The 19492-nt window shown below is 36.3% G+C and overlaps 1 protein-coding gene across 1 annotated transcript in view; it reads left to right on the top strand.

Moving 5' to 3' along the window:
* The window catches only part of DPP10 (dipeptidyl peptidase like 10), a 640702-nt gene that overhangs the window by 292841 nt on the left and 328369 nt on the right, over window positions 1–19492 (top strand). Inside the window, exon 4 of the mRNA XM_042948503.1 lies at window positions 16574–16668. Coding sequence (XP_042804437.1) covers window positions 16574–16668 — 95 coding nt within the window. The remainder of the gene's footprint in view (window positions 1–16573; window positions 16669–19492) is intronic.

Raw genomic sequence — 19492 nt, 5'->3', positions numbered from 1 at the left:
TGTGTCTCCCTCTCTCTCTGACCTTCCCCTGCTCATTCTCTCTTTCTCTCTCTCTCTCTCTCTCTCTCAAAAGTAAATAAACATTAAAAAATTAAAAAAGAAACATATACTTACTTTTTTTTTTAAATAACACACATATATAAATATTTCATATGATGGCATAGAGTCTAGTATAAGAGCAGGAGGACTGCATCATCTTGCTTCAGCCTCACAGCCTGCCGTCAGCCCTTTGAAGGTTGTATCCCTCCGTTCTTCCTGAACTTCAGAGGTGAGTCTGCACTAGTGGAGCATGGGCAGGCTCTGCCATCAGCCACATGCTGTTGTGCTGTTATCTTGGTTTCTGAAAGGATTCTGACAGCTGACACTGAGGAGGCTGAAAGAAGAAACATACACCTGCAGAATAGACATAGAGGCATAGGCTCCTCCATGTGCCAGGCTCAGACCTCAGTTGTATCCCAGAATGGAACATTGCAAGGGCTCTCAGGAGCTGCCCCATCAATGACCACCTCTGTTTGCTGCAGGTCAGGACACCAGCGTAGACTGGGAGGGGTGTGTGCTGGAAGGGGATAGAGACCAGAAGTAGCCTCCCCGGGGAGCGGCTATTGTAACTCTCATCATCAAATTGTATTTAAATCTGTGCCCTATCAGAATTCTGGCTCCACCATTCTCTTAATTCCATAGTGTTAGTCCAGTTATTGAAGCTCCCTGAGCCTCAGTTTTATTTTCTCTTGGGTAAAAAGGGCCATTACTGTAGGAATTAAATGAGATAAGTATAAATGTCTAATGAAACACCTTCATTGTTGTAGATAATAATACATGGTGGCTATTTTTTTTAATGTACCACATAACCATGTTTTATTCTACAGTCTAGATTTTAGGTGTTTTTTTTTTTTTCTCCCACTTCACATTTCTCAGGAACATGGTAAACACTTGACAAGTAAATAGTTGAGTACTAACCAGAGATTGAAAACCTGTGTATCGCCTTGTTACTTGTAGTAGCAGCACAGTTTGATAAGGATAAAAATAGTGCTTGTTTTCTGTATCATACCTGCATCTGTGAACACAGATATCTGCTAGCTGATCGTATGTGTGTTTCCAGCTGTGCTCCAGAGCAAATGTTAGGAAGGGAAAATGCAGGTGAAGCGAGGCAGGGTCTGCAGATTGTGGCTCCTATCTGCTTAATGTGGTGACAGCAAGTGTCATATTAGGAAGAGGTACAGGAAGGTTCATCTTTTTGAAGCAGAAACATAATGGTCGGCACAAAGAATCTCATATCGTGTTTTCTAAAAGATTATGGGAGACCAGGAAAAAAAAAAGGTGAAATAGAATGCGTAAGGAGAGACATCTGTTCTCTCTGATTCTTTAACTCACTTTAAACTTGGAGAAACAAAGCAAAGTGACAGTTTAACTTGTGTTTTGTCAGGCCTAGATCTTTAGCTCCTGCATAAAAGTGAGCAAGCTGCCATCTGTGCAAACAGGTGGCTTGAATTAAATATGATGTTGAGTATTAAAAAATTATAGTTGGAGGGATGGCAAGGAGTGGAGAATTTAAGAAAACCCAGAGTACTTTTCGTAAGATGAGAAATGGGGACCATCCCGTGTGTCAGTTAGAAGATAATGTGGGAGTACTTATCCAAACGGCTTAGAGTACCTGCAGACTTCCCATTTTCTCTTAATAATTCTGTCACCAGTGTGCTCATCCCAAGGAGCAGATGGAGCACCATTACCCTGGTGCCTCCCTCAATCGGCTACTGTGGGTCAATTGAGGCCATCTTGGAAACAGTAGTAGGAAGTCACTGACAGCTAATGTATTGCCTACCCATTACCCATTGCTTAGTTATGAGTTAGTAGTGCCTCCTTTAGCTTCAGAAAGGAGGTTCGTGAAACTTACCACTAAAGGGAAAGGGAATATACAGATGGGAGGGCTAGTTTAAGGAAGCAGGATAGGCCTCAGACATTGGTTAAGAGATAGCCAGAGTTGCAGAAATTAGACTGGATTTACAATCCCAATCCAGAAGTTTTACTTACTGATTCCTCACTGTGTTCACCCCAACTTTTCTGTGGTTTTAATTTTTCACTGATAAAATGAAGGGATTGGACAAGATCACCTCTGTCATTCCTCCTAGATCTTCAAAATATTTTGGAGACAATTATGTTGTCGACTTTATTCTAAGGACTCCTTTATAGAAACAATGTATAAAAATTACTGATAATCTGTATAGATTATACAGATAATTTACATCTGTGTGACTAATATATTAATATATATTTTACATTGATTAAGTGTACATGTGCATGATATATGTGGATATATTTGTATATCCACATATATATATTTAAATAAACAAATTGTTTGGAAAGGATTTAAGATAGAGGGATAGACTTTGAACTTGCGTGTGATGTTTAGTAAGGGAGATTTGGATGACAATAATCATAGGTGGGTCTGCGTCAGCAGTTTCAGGAAAATAACCATGGTAATAAAATACACACCGCATTGGTGTTGTAACACTAAGTGATAGGTTTTACATAGTATGTTTAGAGTTTATCCTTATTGGCAAGACTCATTTGTAAATTCAGTCTGTTCCTTGGCAAATCTGATAACTCTTAACAACTCAACAGGAGACTTGAAAATTTGATGGAAATTTGTAATTCTTCCAGGACATGCATCTATACCCCCACAGCAGTCTCACCCTGATCGCTGCCAGCAGGTTTCCCCGCTCTCAGTGCAGTGAAATCTCTGACTACACATCCTGGCAAAAGCACACATTCCTCCTGGCAAGCTTCCCCAGTGAGCCACAAAAGTCTTGTGATTTCAAGCAAAATCATTTTTCTCTAGGGGGAGCATGACTTGGGAATATGCCAGGACCTCAAGCAAACTCCTTTTTTTTCCTCAGAATTTTAGCAGTTACTACAGTACATTTCCTATTATGGACACAAACCTCTGCTTCCAAATCTCTCTCTCTCTGTCTCTCTCTCTGCCTCTCTCTCACTCACTCACCCTCACCATCTATTCTGCTTCACTTTCCTATATAATGAAGCACCAATTTGTGTTAGGTTTGGAGATGCATTGCTTTTGTTTTCAACAACACCCTTCATATGTAAAATCATTCATTAGCAGCACAGATATGCTGTGTGATACATCTGTTGTCTGTATCACTTAGCCAAACTTGACCCTTTTCTGACATCCACAAAACTTTTTTTAAAAATCAATCCTCAACACTTGGCACGAAAGGACATGGGATTTAGTCCTCTGTATGCTAGTGCATTACACATCCCTAACATCCAGAGCAAGACTGTCTACCTGGCCCAATCAAGAACAACAGAAGTAATGAAACACTCTCTAATTGAGAATCCTGGAAAAAAAGAATCTTGATTTTTCCAATTGGGGTTGAAAATAAGAGGCTGTAAGCTTTCCAGGTTGTTATAACCATCTTTTGATTGCAAAGAGAAAGCCTATCTGAATGGAGCCATCCGAAAATAAACTATGGTAAGATACTACTTGTGCCCATGATGACAGCATTTGAGCCCCTGCATAAAGTCATACTTGAAGCCAGACATACAATACAATCCTTGTGTGTGTGTGTGTGTGTGTGTGTGTGTGTGTGTGTGTGTTTTGTATGTTATGTTCATTTAGGTTGAGGCTTTTGATACTTGAAACAAAAATAGTCCTTTCCTTGCCTCCCCCCTCCTACCCTGAAATAGAAAATAGTAACAGTGACTTATTCAAGTATACTTATCTGATCAATTTTCTTCTAAGGACATCAATTTGTATAATAGCTGTTTATGGTTGAGTAAGTTACGTCCTTGGCATATGACAGAATATGATTAAAACCATTTTACAACTTGAACTTAATGAGTATTTTTCTTTAATCAACCCAGCTTTTCTCATGAACTCTCACACTGTTTTTTAAAAAAATGCCTAAATATGCTTGAGAAGTGATTTCATCCAAACTCAAAAACAAAAACCTGCTCCCCAAAGTTGCTGCCTCATTTCTACTAAACTCAGCCACAGAACTAACTATAGTTTTCTGTTGTTGGTGATTGTCTTATATTCATTTTAATATATTTAACATATTTAATATATTTAACATATTCATTTTAATATATTTAACATAACATAACATATATTTAACATTTAATATATTTAACATTCATTTTAATATATTTAACACATTTAACAGGAATGGTATTCATTCCTGGCTCTGATTGTCTTTGAGTATGTGAATTTTTTTAATTTTTATATTTGAGAAAGAGAATGAGAGAGCGAGAGCGAGAGCGAGAGCGAGAGAGAGAGAGAGAGAAAGAGAGGGTGTGCAGGGAGGGGCAGAGAGAGACAATCTCAGTAGGCTCCACACTGTCAGCATAGAAGCACAGAGCCCTATACGGGGCTTGACCTCACAAACCATGACATCACCACCTGAGAAGAAATCAGGAGTCAATGTTTAACCAGTAGCCACCCAGGCGCCCTTGAGTATGTGAATTTTTAATTATTCCTTTTGTCACCTCTTTCAATGTTGTTTTTGTTTAAATCAATGCAATACTTCCATATTATTCAACTAAATCAATTTTCTATTTAATGAAGTCTTACCTTATGGTTTAGTCGCATACTTCTTGGAGTGCAGTGATCAATGTTAGGCTCTAGAGATTTAATTGAAAAGTGCAGAAATTGATAAAGGTATGCCATTATGCATTTGAAGAGAGTCATAGCATCTGTTGTTTAGATGTATGAATTAGTTTTCCAGACAACAAAGTTTCTCAGTGCTACTTTGTGAATCTATATTCAGGGGTATCTTATCTACTTTTTTTCCCCTACATTTTAAATACTGCCGCTTTTCCTCTTTCATTTTACCAATGATTATGTTTCAATTTATTTTTCTTTCTAAAGTGTCATTTGGGCTGAAAGTGTTAAGAATTTGAATTAGCTAATGAAGAATTTTTAATAATGGGATATAATGCCTAATCTTCAATTTTAAGAGAAAGGATGCAAATTGTGATATACATTGAGATCTTAACTGTGTGTTTTATAAGGAAATACATTAACAGTTTCACAGTTATTTTTCCTTGATATGTTGGCCTTATACAAATTTTCCGTGGTGAATATATATTACTTTAAAATGAGGGAAGATGCAAAACGTTACTGTCCTTGATCTCGTGTATTTTTCTTTCTCTTTTTTTTTTTTCCATTTTTTTTTAATTTGAGTATAGGTAACACACAATGTTACATTAGTTTCTGGTGTTCAATGTAGTGATTCAACTTTTCTATGCCTTATGCTATGTTCACCACACATGCAGCTACCATCTGTCGCCATACAACACTATCCCAATATCATTAACTGTATTCCCTCTGCTGTACTTTTATTCGTGTGATCTATTTATTTCATTACTGGAAGCCTGTACCTCCCACTCCCCTTCAGTCATTTTGACCATCCCCTACCCCTGTCCACTGGCAGCCACCAGTTTGTTCTCTGTATTCTAGGTCTTATTCTGCTTTTTGTTTGTTTATTCATTTGTTGTTTTTTTTTAGATTCCACATATAAGTGAAATTGCCATATGTCTTTTTCTTTTGACATCTTCAGTATGCTGATGATAAACATGGCCAGAAAAACACTGCTGTGGGATAACAAAATCTGTCTAAGATGAGTTGGCACTAGATAGGCAAAAGTCATGATTTCGTATGTCCATTCAACTGAAAGAACCATGGCAAAATATTGCATCTTGAGAAGAAGGGCATAACCTTATCAAAGATATTGGAGAATAAACATGTTTGTCATTGGGACAATGTCAATAGTAAATGGAAATTCACTTAAGTGCATGGACTGGCCAGGAAGGATCCAAAGGGGATATCAAAATAGCTAAGTGATGGGTGGTTAAGTCTCTACAGATACATATTTAAATAGTGTAATTCAGAGCTTTAAATTATAGTCATTGTTGCAGTATCCAAGCACAAATTGAGTGTATAGAATTAATGTTCATTTTTGAGTTTTTAATTTACAAGTTTGATGAAAGATTATTTGATTTGTGATTAAATTAATAAAATGTCACCATGTAATATGAAGCTATTTTATTAGTGATGTAGAAATTAATAATAAAATTAAAACTTGAGAGAAAATGGGGGGATCCTTAGAATTGAGGGAGGAAAACTTTTTTCTTTCAATTTTTTTAATGTTTATTCATTTTTGAGAGAGAGAACACAAGCCAGGGAGGGACATAGAGAGAGGGAGACACAGAATCCGAAGCAGGCTCTAAGCTCTGAGCTCTGAGCTGTCAGCACAGCAGGGCTCAAACCCACAAACTGTGAGATCTTGACCTGAGCCAAAGTCAGATGCTTAACTGACAAAGCCACCCAGGCGCCCCCTGAGGGAGGAGACCTTTAAATAAATGCAGGATCTGAGGTTTCACCCTACTTGAAAATGAACTTGTATGTAAAACATTAGGGCTTTACATCAGAGACGAAGAGAGTTTATTACTCACAGCAACAGACAAATCACCAAGGCAGTGTGGTGAGGACCAGATAGTATCTTCACATCCAGAGAGGCGCCTTGCATGAGTGGACCCTGAAATGAGAAAACTCTCATTTTTTTAAGGGATTGCTGGCTACCTGCCCCACCTCCAAAGATACATTTGGAGGCTGAGCTCAGCCCAGTTTAATCTTCAGAATGAGAAAAGAAATGGTGGCATATTGGTGGCTGACTCCAGCAAAAACAAAATGAAAGGAGAGAGAAGTGCTTCAGATGTCTGCTTGTCTTCTTTTTGTTCCCCTATATTTTGCAGTTTAGATGTTACTTTAAAATAAGCTCTGTTTTCTGCAAGTGTTACTGCAGTAGAATTCTAGACCTTTAGTATCATGGAAACACACGCACCATTTATGTTCATTTTACATGAGACACTCAGTGAAGGGAAGGCTTGAATCTGCATGTGTCTTCCTTTTGCCTGCAGGCTTCAGTAGACTGGACCACTTAAGCACATCTTTGATTATGGGAGTCTGAAGTTAAGAAAACTTTCTCTAAAACTCTTGTAGGTTTTAGCTTAAGAAACTGAAACAGTTACAATCTGGTACTTATGACACTATTATGCAAACAAACCTTTTGGTGGCAACACATATTTGAAATTCTAGAGAGGGGTGCTTTATTTTCCTCTTCTGTGAGTTTTTTGGTCTGTTTTTTTTTTTTTTTTTTTTTTTTTTTGCAAATAATCTAAGGAATGAAATGATCATCCGAAAATTGCTGCTATTCACATTTTAGCTACAAATCAAAAAGACATCATTTAGCTGAGTGGCCATCAACTGCTCCATTACTGAGCCTGGAAAGGGCTCTTTATTACAGGAAGTGCCATTCATAGGATTGACACTTCTATATGAATTAATGATTACTTACAATTACGATGACTTTTAAATGAAGGTGACATTTATTCTGGTTACTTTTTAGGAAAATGCATTTATTTTGCACACCTAACTTTATCCTATTTGCCAGGAATTCAGATCATTTTAAGGCAAATATATTTCTCATGCCAGGTTGGAAAACAAAACAAAACAAAATAACTCTTTGGAGTATATAGATATTTTGGGGATCCAAAGAACATTCTTCTAGTGGAATTGCAATGATCGGTAACTAACATTTATAAATATAGTAAACAAAATGTATTTTCTATGATGAGTCAAGCAATTAATAGTCTAACACAGAGGTCAGCAAACTTTTTCTTGAAAGGACCAGAGAGGACCAGAAAGAACTTTGTGAGCCATTTCGTTTGTTGCAGCTATTCAAACCTACAATTATAGTGTGAAAGCATCCACAGGCAAATATAAATGAATAAATAAACAAACATGATTGTGGACCAAATTTTGTGGGCATAGATTTGTCCCATAGCAATAGCTAGAGTTTGTGGACCACTGGTCTAGTGTAGTAAACTAACTCTGTGTGTGTGTGTGTGTGTGTGTGTGTGTGTGTGTATTTCTTTGAGCAACATGTGGGTTAGGGATGCTGACCCTCCACACAGTAAAAAATGTGCATATATTGAGGCCCCTGGTTGGCTTGGTGGGTTAAGCGTCTGACAGTTGATATCTGCTCAGGTCATGATCTTATGGTACTGAGATGGAGCTCCAGTTTGGGCTCTGGGCTGTCAGTACAGAGTCCACTTGGGATTCTCTCTCCCTCTCTCTCTGCCCCTCCCCTCCTCATTTTCTCTCTCAAAATAAATAAATAAACTTAAAAAAACTATGCAAAAAGATTTGACTCCCTAAAAACTTAACTACTAATAACCTAGTGTTGACTGGAAGCCATACCAATAACATAGTCAATTAACACTTGTTTTGTATTTTATATATATTACATACTGTAATTCTTACAATAAAGTAAGCTAAAGAAAATGATGCTTTTTTTTAAGTTTGTTTATTTTGAGACAGTTGGGGTGGGGAGAGGGGGAGAGGCAGAGAGAGGGAGAGAGGGAGAGGGAGAAGAAAGGGAGAGAGAGAATCCCAAGCAGGCTCTGCACTGTGAGTGCAGAGCCAGTGCAGAGCCCTACACAGAGGCTTGATTTCATGAACCATGAGATAATGGCCTGACCTGAGATCAAGAGTCAAATGCTTAACTAAGTCACCCAAGCACCCTGAAAACAAAGTGCTTTTAAGAAAATAATAAGAGAAATTGTCTTTATAGTATTGTACCATATTTATTGAAAAAAATCTGCATATAAGTGGACCTGTATAGTTCAAATCCATGTTATTCATAGATCAGCTGTATGTATATAGTTTATTGATATGTATATATTTTATATAATTTAATTTATAGTAAATTATTAAATTACATTAATTTAATATTAATAACATATTAATTTATAATATATAACATATAATTTAAATTTAATACCAGAATGTTATTAAAGTAGGTTACCTAAGTTTAGATTTCCAAGGTAATGCTAAAGAAAAATTAATCGGACACTTGTTAAAATAGTAAGGAAGACTTTATTCATGATTATTATAATAGAAGTGAGACTATTGCTATAGAGGGAGAGAGACTCAACTGAACTCTGAATACAGAAATGGAACTAGAGATTTATTGCCAAAGAACCAAGTGGGGGGTGGGCAGTAGGGAAAAATTACTGAGAGGACATATGGAGGTTACAGGATTCTTACTAAACTGACCTAACAGGATTCTCATTAAATGCAAGTCCAAGCACTTAGATTTCACAGCTGGAGGGCAAAGAATGTGATCAGACATCAATGATTGGGCATATTGTAACTAAACTGGGTTAGCAGGATGTGGTAAAGACAGGCCAAGGTCAAGGACTAGTCTGGAAGAGGGCTCAGAGGAGGCTGACTGAATTTTGGTCAAGGAAGGAGTCTTTGTCACTAGTCCTAAATCTATTTCTAATTAAATTCGTAACAGTGAAAAACATAACATGTGAAAGATAGTGGAAAGATTTAGTCCTGTAGCAGAGAAGACTATTTCTTGAGATCCTTCAATTGGATATATACTATACATATTATATATTTTATATAATACAGAAATTTCAAAGAACTGAATGTCGGTTCCCCAGCCCCCCCCCCAATAAAAACATCAAGGTGACAGCTGAAGCTATTGCTCACTTTGGTAAAGGAGATCACCGTCTTGACAGAGAATGAACAGCACATGGAAAAGAAAGGAGAAAGGAAGGTATGTTTGAGATTTGGGGGATCTAGTTTGACAGGTCTGTCATTAGCAGTCTTGATTGGAATTGGGGGAGTTTGTGTTGTAGGAGTTTAGGATTGATCTATTCAAGGAGGTGAGGGTTTGGGGAGGCTTTCAAATAGTCAACAGTCATTTGGTTGAGTTGTGTATTGTTCTGAGAAAGAGATATTTGCTTTAGTAGGTACTAGTCCAGTATTCTGTTTTTCAAACAAATGGGTTTTCACAAAGTTCTCTGTAGGAGTGGAGGAGATGAAGTTATTTGCAACCTCATCTTCCTGGCAAGAGTTTCCTGAAATATTAAAGTCATATTAGTGCAGACAGTTGAATGGTAAACTCATGTTAATATAGATAGTAAGATTTGTGGGTGTGAATCCTCTCGCTTCTCAAAGGAACAAGAAATAGGTCCTTTCTTGTGTTTATAAAGTAATTGAAAACCCAAAACAGTGTATTGAAACTAAATAAAATAGTATTTTTTTTTAATTTTAACATTTATTTATTTTTGAGAGACAGAGTGTAAGCGGGGGAGGGGCAGAGACAGAGGGAGACACAGAATCCAAAGCAGGCTCAAGGTTCTGAGCTGTCAGCAGAAAGCCCAATGCGGGACTGGAACCCATGAACCCTGAGATCATGACCTGAACCGAAGTCGGTCCCTCAACTGACTGAACCACCCAGGTGCCCCGTAAAATACATAGTAATTTTTAAAGAAATATACTATTAAATATTAAATGAATTAAACATAGAAATTACGAAAAGGGAAAGATTGAGTGAGGGCTCTGTAAATTTGGGGAACTTAATGGTGCTTGGAAACACAGGTAGAGTTGGGGCAGCACCTGGGCAGTGTGTGTCATTAGCAAAATAGAGTAGGGGTGAGGTACAAGATGTGTAAACAAGAATAAACAACAGGTGATCTGGACTATTTTATAGAGCATCAGGTGACAATAGCTATGTAAATATATGTTGAAGCCAGGTAGTGAGTAACCTGACTGCTAGGCTTTGATTTTATACTTTATTATTCGTGAGCCATGACTATTTTTGGTGCATATGACAAAATACAAAGTGGTGTTTGGAATGTGTTAGGCTGTGTGATTGGAATAAACTAGAGGCATAGAGAACATGTGAAAAACTGAAACACTCTTCCAAGTGAAAGGTTATAAAGAACAGTATTAATATAGGAGGTGAAGAAGTAGAGAAGACACAGTAGACATACATGTGTGCATATATATGGAACTTTGAAGGAGGATATAGCCATAAGTATAAGGAGTTGACCTTTTGTCTACTGTCCTTTCTATAGCTGCAAGACATTTATGTGATCTGACATAGAATTGGACACACAAAACTGGCATACGGGGAGGGGTCAGAACCAGAGTTGAAAGTTGAAGAATCAATATAGGAAGGTCTGAGTAGAAGGGATCACTCAGACAACAGCAGTTGGAAAAAAAAAAATAAGTAAATAAAGCTCAGTGCTGAACTTGAAATGATGTCTTAGTTTAGGTAGCAAGGAGGCGGGTTAGAACAGATAGAAATTTTTGAGGAAATCATTCCAGGGCAAAGCAATGGTTCAAAGTCAAGAAAGATGATTTCAAAATCCTTCTGTTCATCATCATTATCATACACTGCAAAATCAAGTGAGGTAGGGATTAAGCTTGGTGGAAGAGCACATTGGATTTGGTTAATTTCAGGTCAGTGGTAATGTTGCAAGTTTGCAATTTCAGCAGCATAAGGACAGCAGCTACACAGCAGGAAGATACAGACAACAGCACATAGGGCAGAGGCACAGAATAATGCAGAAAACTTATGTAGAACGTTTATTGAAACAAACCTGGGGGAGAGTGAAAGAGCTGGATGCAGGTGATTATATTATTATTATTAAAAATAAATATGTATGCTCTGAAAAGTACAAGTAGCTGGCAAGAGGTACCAGAAATCAAAGATACTTAAAAGTTTGGAGAATACTGATTTGGCCATGAAACAGCATTTTGCTTTGCAAAGGAGAAAGATTACCTCATTCTCAATGTCTGGGAAAAAAGGAGTATGTATAGAGCAAGATTTTGAGGTAGGCAGGAAAGGTAAATGAAGCCATTTTTGATGTCTTCAGGTTTCACAGGTAAATATGTGGTTCTTTAAAAGTGACGATAAAAAAAAGTGAGGATACTTTTGCATAGTTATGAGCAGTGTTTTAGGAGAGATGAATGAGGGGTCTGCTGTGTTTCAAGTATGATTAGTTCAGTATTCCAGATTTAATGTTGATATGTTAAATGATTAAATCTTAACTTGATATTTAACAAATTCTTTCAAAAATCATTTGAGCATTTTCTGTGGTAATCATTTCATTATTTTCTTTCACTGTTTTTAGATTTTTTTTTAGTTCATTATTTGAATGTGACTTAAGAGATTTTAGACGCCATGGAGTTTTTATTTTAGATATCAAAAACAGATTTTTTTAAAAAATTTTTTGCAAAAGGGAGAATGTGAGCAGAGATGCAGGGAGAGAGGGATAATCTCAAGCAGGCTCTATGCTGTCAGCACAGAGCCCCATGTGGGGCCCAAACTCATGAAACTGTGAGATCATGACCTGAGCAGAAGTCAAAAGTCTGATGCCTAACTGACTGAGCCATGCCAGTGCCCCCAAAACAGATTAAAAAAAAAAAAAAACAAAGATCATATTTGAATTGATATCTCCAAAATAGTTGATTTGCCACACTTTTTTTTCCCAGTTTTTGAAAACTGTCTTTATAGATAGATGATAGATTTTGTTTTGAAATGTTCAAAGCAAATTATCCTATCAAAATTAAATGCATACTTACATTATCAATAATAGCATCAATGACAACAAAAACAAGAAAGTACTTTTATATTGATGCACATGGAAAGTGAATTTTCCGAAGGTTAACCCTCGGAATAACCTGTTAAGCAAAACTGATTTTATTACTTATTGCAGATACAGAGGACAACATTTTGTCAGTCTTAGAAGGTCCAGAAGGAGGAGATAATTGGGTGGGGGTGGGGAGATAAGTATAGGGCTGGGGATCTGGGCTTGAATGGTTAATGGTCTTTTGCTGTGAGAACCTGTTTGAAGTTTGCCATGTTTCATGATGTAATAGGATTGGTGGACAGAGAGGCAGCCATCTTGAGGTTAGTATTAATTAAACAGGTGTTTAATGATTAAGAATTTGCTCAGTTTTAAGAGCTTATTATTCAGATTAATTAATTTTTATTGAGTTTCTGAAAAAATGAGTTTGTATAGTTTTATAATTTCTATGGGCAAGAACTTGGAGTAACTCAAAATTAAATCTTATGGATGTAGTCTCCTTTGGTTCTTGGTCCTGAACATTTGGGGCAAACATCGAGGCCTCACTTCTCTCAATGTTATTAGTAAATTGAGAATTGATCTGTTATGTGAAGTGCTTTACTACCTGCTTTGTGTAGAAGAGGTCTAAAATAAAAATTAAAAAAAAACACATTTACCTGAATGATCTAAAGTCTATTTGTTTATTTTGAAAGAGAGAAAGCACGGGTGTTCATGCATGAGAGAGTAGGGGAGGGGCAGAGAGCGAGGGGGAGAGAGAATCCCAAGCAGGCCCTGTGCTGATAGCAGTGTGGAGCCTGCTTGAACTCACGAACTGTGAGATCATGACCTGAGCTGAAATCGAGAGACAGACACTTAACCTACTGAGCCACCAGGTGCCCCCCTGAATGATTTAAAGCTAAAATATACTATTATGTTTTTCCTTTTGTTAGACACATTAAGGGAAATAGGAATAGAAATTACAGTAATAATAATCATTTAGGGAGACAGACACTAAGAATATATTTTTGGACCTCAGGATAGAGAGGCTAGATAGTGATTCTATCTTGTCACACCTTTTTATTTAAAACAAAAATGACTGAATCAAATATGTGTTCAGGACAATTGACTCTTAACTTTCAATGATCTGAAAGAAAGAAAGATGATTTAGTCAACGTGCTGTATAGACATGCATGATACTGTGTTTTAAAGAATGTTTCAAATACACCTCCCTTAAAATTTCTGTGCTAATGCACTTTATTCATTGCTCTTACTCACTCGTATCTCATCACCTAATATTAAACAAAATATGACATGGCAATTTTGAAATATAGTTCTACAAAGTAATTTAATAATGCAATAACAGGAGTATCAAAATGGGAGATTCTACTAGTGATTATAAATCAAACAGGATAGGATAAATAGGAGACCCAGAAGACCAAATTTTGAAGACCAGAAAAAAAAATTAAGCACAATTAATAAAGGCAGATATTAGATGCTTTTAAAATAATTCATGCAGGGGTGCCTGGGTGGCTCAGTCAGTTGAGCATCCGTCTTTGGCTCAGGTCATGATCCCATGGTTTGTGAGTTCAAGCCCTGCGTCAGGCTCTGTGCTGACAGCTCAGAGCCTGGAGCCTGCTTCAGATTCTCTCTCTCTCTCTCTCTCTCTCTCTCTCTCTGTGTCTCTCTCTCTGCCCCTCCCTCACTCACACTCTGTCTCTCTCTCCTTCAAAAATAAACATTTTAAAAAAATTTAAATAATTCATGCCGAAATCTGTATTAAATTTTAAGCTAGAGAGTTACACTTGAATTAAAGAAAGTAGTTTTCTCCTGCTAATGCAATGTTGAGTCTAGTGGTAACATTTGCAGGTGTACAGATCTCAAGGTATTTGTAAATCTCAAATCTCTGTACATGTTTTTCAAGTCTAAGTAATTATTCAGCAAAAGTTACTTTTAAAATATTACATTTAGTATTTATCTTCTCAAATAAACTTCGCTTCCTTCTACTTTGGTTCTAAGGAGAACAAAACCTAGTTTTCCTTCCTCTACTCTTGATATAATCCATCACCTGCTTAGAGTTTTCTCTTAATGTGAGAGACTCTGGGGCCATACATTACTCTAACCCTTCCACTGAAGAGGAACCACTATTCATATTACAGTTGCTCTCTGAGCTCTTCTTCCTTCTTAAGGCCAAAGACCTAATCCCTGTTTAGAATTATGTGATGTGTTTATCCTCTAGAAGAAGAACCACACATTGCTGGCTTTTGGTTTTATCTTCACAGTATAATAGAAAGGGGAATTTTTTTTTCTTTTGACTTATAGTGAAAATATTATGAGGATGTCTTGATAAGGCATGCTTGTCGGGTCTTCAATATCAAGAAGTGGTCCAGAATTGAGAATATCAAGAAAAATAACAGAGGTGTTAAGGTTCGACTCTTTATTCATGCAAACATCAACTGAGAGCAGAAAGAAGACTCGAATCAGCTGGCAAAGCCAAATGAATAACCCAGACCAGTGTTGCTGCTGACTTATGATCCTAAACACAGGGTAGAAAAGAAAGGCCAGAGAGGAAAGGAATATAAATCAAAATAAATATTTATTATTTGTGTACAACTGTTGTTTGTTCTACATCACTAGAAAAGACAACAGGTAAAGTTAGTGAGAGGAGAACTCAGTTTATTTATTGCTGATGAGAGAAGTTCAGAAGGTGATACAGGCCTTATTTTGAAGATCTGCCCATACGGCCCGCTTCAGAAAGTAACTTGAATATCTTTTTTTTTTTTTTTTTTTTGCCTCTTTTCCTACTTTCTTAAAACACCATTTGTTGTTCCTGATTCAATGTTCCATTGTCCTCATTAAGCTCAAGAGGAACTACTGGCCTCCTGTGCCATCCTTAACCTTAGTAGGAGAGTCATATTGAGCTTCAGTCTTCTTAAATGAAACACAGATACAAAAACGACAAACTTAATTTCTGCTAGTATTGATTGCTTCTCATCATATGATTTCTGACTACAGCTTTTTATAATATTGAAATAACTAGAGAACAAGCGAGAAAACCTAGTTCTGTCTGAATTTTCAGACATTTCCATATAATCTTCATAACCCACCATGGAGTACTTGTTTACCATTATACATGTGAAGACATTTGGGTTCTGAGAAATTGTATCTTGTATAACTTCATTCACTGTGGATAGTGGACCCAAACTCCTTCAATACTGCCTTTCTTCCAAGAATGGACAGAGGGTTAGGGAGGTGCAATACTATGCAAAAGTTAGAATTGAGCAAAATTGGACAGAAGATTATCATTAAAAAAACACTCATGTCTACTTTTATTTGGGTATTTTACACACACACACACACACACACACACACACACACGTATATGTAATATGTATATATTTAACTTCTGAGTATCCTCTCTGACAGCTTTCCCTCCTGTTGATATTTTCAGTCTGACATATTCTTAGAATGATTTAATTTCCTGACATATGTGGTTGAAGTTAACTCATATATAAGATCAACAACTGTCCAGAAGCCATGTGGTTATTTAAAAAAAACCTCATTTCCCTCAGAGATTTTGGGCTGTGGTCACACAAGCCAGATAACCTGTCAGAGACAAAATTCCCAACCCTAAGGAGAAAGATTGGATGGGAATTGAGGGGTGGTAGGATGGGAAGCATAAAGTGTGCATGAGGGTGGTCCAGTATGAGTAGCTTAGACTTGTGTCGAGTTATGGTAAATGACAGCCTTTATTGTCAGCTTAACTGGATTATGAATCAGTAACAGCTTATCTTGGTAACTGGAGGCATTTCTTTGTCCCTTCTTTCTCATCCCGGAATGGGCAGCATATTTCCCGTATTTTAATTAATTTTTAGTTGTTAAACCAGAAACCTGAGTGGCCCTCTCACTAACCCTGTTTTCACTGCACAATAGACCATGTGCTAGCCAGGCTTCCTGATCACTGCAGAAGATTAATGTGAGCCAAATACAAAAATTTGCTCCGTTATTAAAGGCTAACAATGATTGTTCTAAGTGTGTCTGTTTGTTATGCACGTTTTCTCCTCTACAGGTCATTGTATTACCTAGTCAATGTGTTTGTCAATTGTTAATATCTTTGTTGTTGCAGATACAGATGTGGTGTATAAAAGCGAGAATGGACATGTCATTAAACTGAATATAGAAACAAATGCCACCACATTATTATTGGAAAACACAACTTTTGTAAGTAATGAAAAATTAATTACTTTATGCATTTCAGTGTTGTTTTGAATGCTCTCTAGGTGCACATAACTTTTTTCTTCTTCAGCTCCAGCACCTGCAAAACATTTCAGGTAAAGAAGGATGGAATATCATTAGAATCAGTACATCTATTAATAGAAAATGCCCATGTGACCATCTGCTTCATTTCTCTCCATTTCTCTTCATATCTCCCCATTTTAGTAAATGAGAAATGTTTCTAAGAATGAAATTTCCTTACAGCGAATATTTCTTCCAATATTTTCTATGTAAAATCAGTTATATGAATATCAAGATTAAAAAAATCTGACACAAGTTATCACAACCTTTTTCTCCCAGTTTTCATTCTTCCTGACTTCTAAATTTGTTGTGGTTTTCTGGATCAAGCAGAAGGCAGGCTTTCTAAAACTGGCCTTCGGCTGGCCTTCTGTTGGAGTGTTTTGCTTTTATGATTTAGACTTCTATCATTTTCAGTTTGCTTCTCCAGAATCACTGGTTAGCCTGACAATGTTTAAATAATGGAATGTATTTGTTTTGCTCTTACAAAAGAATATGAATCTTTTCTTTCTTGTAAATTCAAACTTCTTAAGGCTAGATTTTGTGATGATTATCTGTTGAGTGAGTGTTAATGAATGAAATGTTGCAGATACTCAAAATTCAGTTGTCAAACACCACTGAAAAATAGTGCACAGTTATTTGCTGACAGTTTTATATAATCAAAGGTTCACTATATTACCTATAAGATGGCTTTGTATGAAGCCATAGTCCAGAGCCTCAGAGGACCTTCTATGCAAATTAAATCAGTGAGCAAATCATGAGCTACTTTATTTTTTTCTTTTTTCTACTTGTACATCTGAAATAGACCTCAAGACTTCATGTTTATTATAGGATGGCCAGGTGAAATAGACTGGAACCTTCTCTTGTTTAGTATTTTTATATATTAAGAAAAAAATAGTCATTGAAATCATGAAGTGCTTATATAGTTATATATCTATTAGGCTACATTAAACCAAACATCTGATGTACTTTAGTAATTAGGTCAGAAACTAACAGAATAAGGATATTTTTGTTTTTAAACTCATTGGTTAATTCACAGAGATTAGAGGGACAGCTTCTAAATGCAACTGTTCATAAGGCAATTACTCACTTTCTAAATAAATGGATTTCCTTAGGGCAGAACATACTAACCCTAATGAAAAAGTTTAATAAACAGAATAGAGCAATGTGTATTATTTCTTAATTGCATGGTCCTCAGGGATACTAGAGAAAAGGCTGAGGAATTACCAAGAGATGTTGAAATGAATGGAAAAGAAGCCTTCCGTAGGATAGAAGGCAGAAAGCAGAATTGGTAATGACAGAGGGTATGCTAATGATTGGCTGATTAAAGTCAGTATGAATTGATTGTCAGTAAAATTAGTTTAGGGAAAAAAAACTAAATACATTTTGTTGTTGCTGTTGTTCTGTTGTTTTATCATAAAGTGTCATTTTTGATGTGGAGTATAGACCTTCAGTGGCCAGACATTTAAGTTAGTTATAGGCATTCAGTACATGAAGGTTCAGTTATGTGACTATTCCTTACTGACCTTTGCCTTTATACAGGCTGGTGAGGTCTTCACTGTGGTCACAGATTATGTATTTTTTTTCGACATTTGGTCCTTGCTTTCTTAGCTTCTATGATACATGTTTTGTTGGTACCTCACACCACCCCCACCTCATCTTGCTGTAGTTTCTCCATGTGTTGATTAATACCATTTTATCTTTGTGCATGTGTGTTTAATCTTTTTGCATCCTTTTGAGGTCTCTTCTACTCTCTTGTATGTAGGCAATGACTTTTAATTACCACAGAGTCATATTTAGCAAATATTCCAATTTACTGATCTTCTAAGATTCATGGGCTCCCTAAAGACATTTATCTCACAACACAGATAATTAAGCAATTTATAAGTCTTAGAGGTGTCGAATTGACTGTGGGCAGGGGGAGGGGGGGGGTTGGTGCAAGGATAAGGGATTGGAGTGTGGCATATATTTGCAACTAGTTAACTGAAAACTGTAAAAGAAAACAAAAAAACAAATATACAACCATGATTCTTTATTTCTTCAGAAGAATTCATTTAATCATTTCCTCCCCACTCCATGATAGCATTATTAAATGTAGTTGTATTTTCAAAGCTCATGCTAGGCTAAAGTCTGGATTTACTTTCCTCAAAGGCCATTCTGTTGAAAAAAACTCTCTTACTAGAGCATAAGAATTTTATTAACACAGCAGTTTTTTCATTGAACAATTATCAATATTTTAATTAGAATCATAATTAATTGGCTATGATCACTATAAAGGCTGTGTAGAAAAAGTGCCAAGTCAATTAAGAAAATAAACACATTACTGATAGAAATGTGATAACAGAATAGCTTATTATTTAGTAGGAAATATTATTCTAAAATGTAACAGTCATTTTATTATAAAAAATAAGATAACACTATATTGTGATTTCCTTCTTAAAAATATTTTAAATATGAATAGTGTGTACTTTTTAGCTATGTAATCATGGTTAGCAGACTCTGAGTAACAATAATACTGGACCTGGCTTTCAAAAATAAAACAAAAGTCCATCCTTTTCCTAAAATTATTGTCTTAAGGCTTCTTTTGGATTGAAGATAGGTAGATTTTTTAATGAAAGAGGAAATTAAAGAGTATATAACTTTTTGAAGATGAGTTGTACAAAATAACTGGTTTAGCCTCAAAACTGCTCTTAATCATTTTTAAGTGTTTGGAAATTTTATCTCTTAAAGCCAGACTATTTCAAACAAAAGC

The sequence above is a fragment of the Panthera leo genome, chromosome C1, assembly GCF_018350215.1.
Source record: "Panthera leo isolate Ple1 chromosome C1, P.leo_Ple1_pat1.1, whole genome shotgun sequence".
Lineage (NCBI taxonomy): Eukaryota > Metazoa > Chordata > Mammalia > Carnivora > Felidae > Panthera > Panthera leo.
This window is presented reverse-complemented; position numbering and strand designations above follow the sequence as displayed.